The sequence below is a fragment of the Stenella coeruleoalba genome (genome assembly GCF_951394435.1).
Source record: "Stenella coeruleoalba genome assembly, chromosome: 12".
NCBI classification, from domain to species: domain Eukaryota; kingdom Metazoa; phylum Chordata; class Mammalia; order Artiodactyla; family Delphinidae; genus Stenella; species Stenella coeruleoalba.
Genome location: NC_137158.1, coordinates 23,694,033 through 23,702,442, shown reverse-complemented (window position 1 = coordinate 23,702,442; position 8,410 = coordinate 23,694,033). Strand labels below are relative to the sequence as shown.

At 49.6% G+C, this 8,410-nt stretch overlaps 1 protein-coding gene across 2 annotated transcripts in view; it reads left to right on the top strand.

Moving 5' to 3' along the window:
- Window positions 1–8,410, top strand: part of GABRR2 (gamma-aminobutyric acid type A receptor subunit rho2) — a 35,037-nt gene that overhangs the window by 672 nt on the left and 25,955 nt on the right. For both annotated transcript variants that reach the window (XM_079939373.1, XM_079939374.1), the window contains exon 2: window positions 4,225–4,331. In XM_079939373.1, coding sequence (XP_079795499.1) covers window positions 4,225–4,331 — 107 coding nt within the window. The remainder of the gene's footprint in view (window positions 1–4,224; window positions 4,332–8,410) is intronic.

Below are 8,410 nucleotides of genomic sequence, written 5' to 3'. Positions count from 1 at the left end.
GCCCCTACTTTGGAGACTGCTGCTCTGGGAGATGTAAATACTCTGTGAAGTCTAATTCCACTCAGTCAGAAAGCAAACAGGTACAAATTGTCCAGGATATTGGGAAAGAGGCACCACTCTCGAAGACGCATCCTGGTTATGTAGCCAGAATCCTAGGCTGTTGAACTGGCAGGAACTTCAGAGGTCACGGGGTCCAGCAATTCCCCTGAGTTCTAATTCTGTGAAATGTGAATAGGTGTTGTATAAAGAGGGGGTTCCAGGGTCAAAGAAGGTTGGGAAATCCTGGTTTAGACAGATATCTTTATAGCAGAACTTATAGAACATTTATTATGCCAATAGAGGTTGTTAATCTGGAAGAGGAGGATAAATTATGCAGTTTTTCTTTAAAAAAAAGAAAAAGAACAACACTTTTTTTTTTGGACTATCTTGTGGGATTCATAGTCCACAGAGCACACATGGGGAAACACTGTCTTATTTTACAGATAGATGCTAAAACGTCGGCATGAGTAATTCATACAGCTCGGTAGTAGCTTGACAGGACCAGAACCTAGGATCCTGATTTACTAGGTCTGAAGGGAAATCGTGGTCTGAACCTGTCTCTTTTCTAATAATGGTGCTGGGGTTCAGCACAAGCCCCTCAGGGACCCTCAGGGATCCCACTTGGCAGCCTGGGCAGTTACAGCATCTCTGTTGCTCTCAGAAGACCCACAGTCTCATTCCCAGACACCTGCATGAGCTTGTGGACAGACTGAATTTATTAAAAAAATTTTTTTAATTGCAGTATAGTTGGTTTACAGTATTGTATTAGTTTCAGGTGTACAGCATAGTGATTCTAAATTTTTATACGTTATACTCCATTTATAGTTATTATAAAATATTGGCTGTATTCCCTGTGTTGTACAATGTATCCTTGTAGCTTATTTATTTTATACATTGTAGTTTGTACCTCTTAATCTCCTAAGCCCTATTTTGCCCCTCCCCCTTCCCTCTCCCCACTGGTAACCAGTAGTTTGTTCTCTATACCTGTGAGTCTGTTTTTTTAAATATTCACTAGTTTGTTTTGTTTCTTAGTTCCACATATAAATAATACCCTACAGTATTTGTCTTTCTTTGTCTGACTTATTTCACTCAGCATAATACCCTCCAAGTCCATCCATGTTGTTGCAAATGGCAAATTTTCTTTCTTTTTTATGGCTGAGTAGTATTCCATTGTATATATAGACCACACTTTCTTTATCCATTCATCCGTTGACGGACACTTAGGTTGCTTCCACATTTTGGCCATTGTAAACTGCTGCTATGGACATTGAGCTGCACATATCTTTTCAAATTAGTGTTTTCATTTTCTTCAGATATATACCTGGGAGTAGAATTGTTGGATCATATGGTAGTTCTATTTTTAGTTTTTTGAGGAAACTTTATACTGTTTATGGATGGATTGAATTTGACCCTTAGGGGTGAAGATAACTTTTTGAAATCTATCCCATGAGGTGTTAAAGTGGATGAAAAGATGAACATACACATTCAAAGAATATAAAATAATTATTGAACAGAAGCTGGGAAAAAGGATAGAGAAAATGTATCAGGGAACATGCTTCTAGGCCTTTCTGTAATCCACCAGGGCGTGCACACGCTCAGACAATCATAGAGCTACGTCTGTCTGTGAAAAATTTCAGCCAAACATCTGACTAAAAGGTACTTTCATTATTGACACAAGAGTTAAGCTATGCTAATAAATAGGAATGAAATGACCTGAACCTTTCTCATTACAGTCTTAGAGCAGTTCAGCTCTGTGGAGTAGGTCCTTCTCTTAGAAGTCCTGTTCACACACACACACACACCGAGAGGACTTCTTCTAACCTGTCAGCCTTCCCTGTGTCACCCTGGCCAACACACCCTCGCAAAACAATTATTCTGTCCAGCAACTGCTTTTTCAAAACTGCTTCCGGTTTTCTGATCCTTTGTGTCCCTTTACTGAGTTGCTGCCAAGTGAGCCTGTTTGCTCTTAGCTCTTTGTTTTGTTCTGTTCTTCCTGCCTCTCAGCCTCCCAGGTTTATTCCCCGCCCTGCTGCCTAAGGCGGCCTCCTGACCACATGACTGCTTTCCTGCAAAGAGACGCCCTTCTCCCTTGAGATCTGAAAATACACCAAGATCTGGGAGTCTGGGCTCTGCCCTGATCGCACTGTGTGGCCCCTCCTGGTCCCGAAGCCTGAGGTCCCCTTTCATCTTTCCTTCCCATTTGCTGCCCCTTTGGTTCCACCTGCCCTTGGCCATCCTTCTCTCCTTTGGCATCATGGTTCCAGTGCTGGACCCAGGAGCCGCTTTGCTCTCCTGCTACCCAGTGACCCTCACCCTCCCTAGGGTTCTGGGGAAGGAAGTGGGGTTGGGAAGTCAGGAGAAACCAGGTTCAGGCAGGTTCAGGCCCTGCTTCTGCTGCTCCCTGGCTGTGTGGCCCTGTTTCCTGACCTTTCTGAACCTGATTTCTCCAATTGAAACCCCCTGGAATGATGTGTTGATTGCCGCTCACCAGCCCTGCTTCTCAAAGGCGTAGTGAGCACTTTTTCTTCTCTCCCCGCTCCACACCCCGACAAGGCTGGGTTTGAGGTTCCATGAAAGCTCTGGCAGCCCCACCGCGGGGCTGGGGCTCGGCATATGGCCCCTGGAGTCTGGGGCGCGAGAGCCGGGCCCCTGGGGTCTGGGGTGGGAGAGCCGGGCCCCTGGAGTCTGGGGTGGGGCAGTGGCCGGCATCTCCCGTGGAGGATGGGTGCAGGGCATCCAGCTGACACCAGTAGCCCAAGGATCAGGATATCAGCGGCCTGTGTTATCAAATAACTGAACCCGTAAGAAAAATTCTGGGTCCTTATTAATGGCACTGGGATTTCAATCTCCTCCCTCTCTCCAGGGTGCTGGCACGCTGGAACTTCCCTTCCCCTAATCCTCCCCTCTCAACTGAGAAACTGTGCTGACTGGGAGGGATTTGCTCCCCGCGAGCCAGGGCTGCCCTCACAATTTAATGTCTGTGATCGGCTAAGCCCTCAGACTGAGCTCTGCTTCCACGTTCCCGGGGTGTCTCTGCTGGGGCTTCTGTATACGGCCCCCCAGCAGTCGCTGCGCGGGGAGCCGGGCCTGGTCTGGCTCCACTTCTTGCGGAAGAGACCCGGGAGGGCAGAAGCTCCTTGGAAGGGCCCCTCCATGACCACACGTGTTTCTAGGGAACTTAGGTCCCACCTCCCAGCTACAGGAAGAAGCCATCGGCCTCTCATCCTCGGAGTGTGCAGCTGCAACGGGCTTGTCCAAAAGCGTATCTGATCATAGCTTCTTTCTCCAAGTGCCCAACACCCTTCCTCTTTTTCCTTGGCTTTTGGATAAAAATAAATTTTTTTTTCTTTTTTTGGCCACGCAGCACACGGGAGCGCAGAGTCTTATCTGTGCCCAGCTGTGGCCTTGATGGCCGCTGGCTGTGAACTGTCTGTTCTCCCGAGGGTTGAGGCTCTCTCCGCCAGGGTGGATTCTTCAGACAGCTGCCAACTGGATAGATGGAAAGAGCATCAGGTCTGCCTAGGATAACACCAGCCTTTTAAAACTTTAACTACATTTGTCTCAGAATTTTATTTTATTTTTTTAAATATGCCACTTTGGTACATTGATTTTAAAAACTATTTATTTATTATTTATTTATATTGGCTGTGCCGGGTCTTAGTTGTGGCATGCAGGATCTAGTTCCCTGACCAGGGAACGAACCCGGGCCCCCTGCATTGGGAGCGTGGAGTCTTACCCACTGGACCACCAGGGAAGTCCCTAAGAATTTTCCTTATCTCAAAACCAATATTATAAGAACACTGAAGAGAGATTTTAACAGAAAAAAAAGACCCATCATAATTCTCCACCATTAGACCCAACCATTGGTCATCCAATCAGGACTTTGGGCAAGACAGTTAGGAGCTTGCCAAGGTAGGATGGTGTCCTGCCTTGGGGGGATCTACTTTAGGAAGCCTCTGGAAGGGCCAGGTCCTCGGGCCAGCCCACCTGTGAAGGCCCGGGGTGGTGGAGGTAAGGGGTGGGGGGGACCCTTTATCTCTCGACCTCCCTTCAATGGAGAAAGAGGTGGTAGGATGGGCGAAAAGTTGAGTAACACGTAGACCCTGCAGGAAGTCATCTCCCCAAATCTTCTCACGCGATGTCTTGGTGGGCTGACGGAAAACAGTTTCTTGCTTGCCTTTGCAGTCACCTATATAAGAAGAACCTTGATGTGACCAAAATCCGAAAGGGAAAACCTCAGCCACTTCTCAGAGTGGATGACCATGATTTCACCATGAGGCCCGCCTTTGGAGGTAAGACTGCGTCCTCCCCTCGGCCCTCTGAAGACTGATCCCAGGGCTGCTTCCTGCTGCTCCTGCACTGGGTTCCCTCAGACACAGCCCTCCCCCCGGGGTCCCTGATTTTCCCCCTCACACTCAGAGAAGCCCAGCTGCCTCCCAGTCACTAATTATCCCCAGGAGAAAAGAGCTGGAAGGAAGTGAGTGGAGAGGGCTGTTGAGAAAAGGACCTGAGGGTGATTAAGCTGTTTACATTCACCGAGGCCCAGCACTGCTGCTGCCAACTTTCCTTTATGAAAAAAATAAGAGCATAAGAGCTGCATGGGCAGGGGGCAGGGGGAGGGTGGGTGGCAGGGCTGGAGCGTCCACACAGAAAAGGACCCCCTGGCTCTGCTATCCCGTGCCTGGCTGGGAATTTGGGGTTCTGAGGGGGGGCCCCCTGCTTGCCAATGCAGCGATAGTTTAACGCCTGGCAAAGGTCCCTTGCAGAATTGCCCCAAAGGAGCTTCCCTGCTTCAGCGGGGTGGGGAGGAGTGGTGGCCGGAACAGGAGGAATGCCACAGAGGGGAGGGGGCTGGGAAAGGAGCCAGCCATCTGCACCCACCAGGCAGGGAGAGGGATGCGAACTGCAGAATGCATGAGACACGGGGCCCACGTCCCCCCTGTGCAGGTGGGGAAACTGAGGCCCGGAGCATGGCCGCTGATGGGCCTCCGGCCAGAGAGACCTAGGCAGGAGGGTTTCCATTTCCCCTTTATCTCGCTCTTGAGCTCCTCTCAGGTGCAAACGTTCTCCTGGGGCAGCAGGAAGAAGTAGAGGTGACTTGTGGGCAAGTCACCGACCCTCTCTGAGCTTCTGCTTGCTGGTTTGTGAAATGGGGATAGTAATCCGTCCATCTGGGGCTGCTGTTAGGATTAAACGAGATCACGTATGTAAAGCCCTGGCACATACAGGCTCACAGCCCCTTAGAAAAACCCAGCTGTCAGGCCTCCCTCGTGTGACTGTTAGGGGATTAGGACATTAATTTATCCCAGAGGCCGTTGCAATTTACAAGGACCCAAAGCCTCCCACTCAGTTCCCTGAGGCCTGACACCTGCCGAGCAGGAGAAGAGAGCAGGTGACAGATGACAAGCCCCTGCCTCTTCCTCCTGCCCCGATGGAATGCTGCACAGCTAGGGGTTCTGGTGCCCTCGAGGGCTTGTTTTGGGTAATGCCACCAAAGAGTTTTTTCTAAAATTCAATAACATTTCCGTGAATAAGCAGCTCTAAAATTAGCTGTATGTGCTCCAGGAAGTCCAAGCTAGACATCCTTGCTCCCCTTGCCTTTCCTCTAGAGGGTCGGGTAAGATGCAGAGGGCGACTGGAACAAGGTTGACAAACAACAGCATTAATGACAACGAACAACTTCTAGTGACTTCTGTTTCAGGCACCATTCTACTCAGGGTGCTTACAGACACGATCTGACTTCATTCCTCACAACTCCGTGAAGTAGGTACTATTATTATGCCCAGATGGGGAAACTGAGGCGTGGAGAGGTGAGGTGACTGGTCCAGGTCACACAGCTACTGAGGCAGGCCCACTCTCCTAGCTGGGTCTCTTTCTTACCCCCTCAATCCGCATGTCCCCCAGTGCTGGGCCACTAGGCAGAGCAGGCGTGTTTAGGGCTCACAAGGAATACTCCTAGGGGCCCCTGATAAGATGTTATTTTAAAGTCAGAAGAAAAAAAGAAAATTTTAGGTAGAAGAAAATGTTAATATATAATATTAATATATTCATCTTTATACCACCACAGTTGTATGCTTTTTAAATATGTTTTTTCTGGTGGAAGGGCCCACGAAGGCAAAAGTGCCCAGCACCCTCAAAAGTCGCAACGTGACCCTGCCTCAGTGCACAGTGTTGTAGGGCAGCTGTGTGTATCTGGGTGTGGGTGATCTTCTGAATAACACATTGTAACTTTCTGACGGAGGCTGATGTTGCGGCAGGAGCCTGAGCCATCACCTGGTTAGGACTTTCAGTTTACAGAAGAAGAGCCTGGGGTCCAGGGGGTTAAGTGATGGCCACAGAACAACTGGGGGCAGAACTTGGGTTTCCTCTGTGATGTCACATGCAAAAGTGAAAGCCTCATTAAAACGCCCTCCTCCTCTGGGAGAAAGCCAGGGGAGCCAGGAGCTAGCTCTCAGGACTGGCAGGTGAAATCCTGCCACGTTCCCAGAAAACCCAGCTCTGAGTAGAATCATCCAACAGGCTGCGGCCTCAGTCAGGGTGCTCCTTCCTCAAGCCACGTTTGAGGAGCAAATTGGACTTTGTGTATCCTGATCCCTGCAGCTTCTGGTGCCGCCCAGAGTGTGAGGATGAGGACAGTCCCTTGCCCCTGCCTGAGTGAGCCTCTGAGGCTGGGAAAGCCCCTGACTTTAGGGAAAGCCGCCGGGGAAGGAGGTGTCACCTCCAGCAGGTGTGGTAAGACCTGAGGCTCTTACATCAGCTGTCAAGATCTGGGTCACTAAAGCCAAGGGAGGGTCTATACCTCCTTTCCGAGCCCTCCCCCCAGAGCAGCTGGTCTTCTGGGCACCGTTTCTCCCCTGCAGGGCTTTCCTGGATGTCTAGATGTCACTTGGATGAAATAGGACCAGGGGAGCACATGGTGAGGTACACACACATGAACTCATAAATAAGAATCTTTGCAACTCGTGGAGTCCTGGCTGTTGCCAATCTGGCTCCCTGTGCACCGACGCCGGATAAAAATACGGAGACAGAGAACTGGAAGATAAGAGATAGAGAGGCTTTTGATTTTCCTTCCCAGGCAAAGGGAAGACACAGGAGGCTAACGCCTCAAGAACTGTGCCCGCCTCCTTGGGGAATCGGAGACGATCTTACACGTGGGGCTCGGCTCAAAGGGGTATATGATAAGGATCAAAAGTAGAAGGTCTTGCATTTCTTTTCTTCTGCAAATTCATGGCCAAAGCTGGCATCAGGCAGCTCAGCACCCGGGTCTGGTGTCCCTGAAGTTATCGGCCCGTGAACTCCTTTCTGAGATGAAGAGTGCTACAAGGGAGTGTAGGGGGAGAAGAAAGGCCAGGTGCAACGGGTCATTTGTATGGAGTCAGAGAGGAATCAGCTTTGTGAAGGACAAGTCTAGCTACAAGTGTTTGTTAGTAGTAACAGCTAAACAATAACCAAGATTGCTTAACTCTTTCAGACCTGTTTATGTTGATTCCCCAGCCTGTTCATTGTTTCCTTATTTTCCTTGTTTATCAGAAAGGTCTCATTTCTATTTTTACTGCAACATGGCCAAGCAGGCTGGATGGGGCCATCAGAGGAGGGAGCTTCCCACCGCCTAGGGTTCCAATGATTGCCATAATCCATAATCCCTGGAGCATCTGCAGATGGTTTAGAGCCAAGAAGCCTTCCTTGCAGGTCCTCCTGAGGGTCTCCATTCCATCCAGCCCCTCACTTCTGCGCAGAGGCACTGGCCAGGGGGTGGGTGTGTCTCTGAGGGAGGAGGCTGGCAGACAGCACATAGATGGCTCTGTGTGACTAAGAGAAAGCCCGCCTTCCTTGGGGGCAGCCCTGTGCCAGATACCTGGTCCAAAGCAGAGCCTGGGCTCAACCGGCCCTAATGCCTGCCCAGCCTAACACGCCCCTCTAAAAGGCAGCCATGCACGCTCAGCGGGCCACGCCAACAAGACGTCCGTCAACAACTGTGGGGTGTGTGTTGCATCCCTGTCTTCTCTTCCTAACTTGTTTTTCGAAGAGGGGCTTCCTTGTGGACTGACATTTAAAAATAATTGCTAGAGAGGAATTTGCCTAAGGCTAGATATCCCTCGGATGACCTTTTCAGTCTGGAAAAAGAAAAGATTAAAAATCTAGCAGCTTCCTAATAATCCCAGGGATCAGTTGAAACAAAAATATCTGGTCTAAGCTCCCAGCTGCCTGGTTTGCTGGTGTGTCCTGGTTAGGAGAACCTCCAGAGGCCTGGGGTTTCCCCTCCATTTGTTAGGAGAACGAGTGCAATGCTGATTTTTTAAAATTAAAAAGACTGCTAAAACGTACATAGCATAAAATGTACCATTTTAACCATACAGTTCAGTGGCGAAAG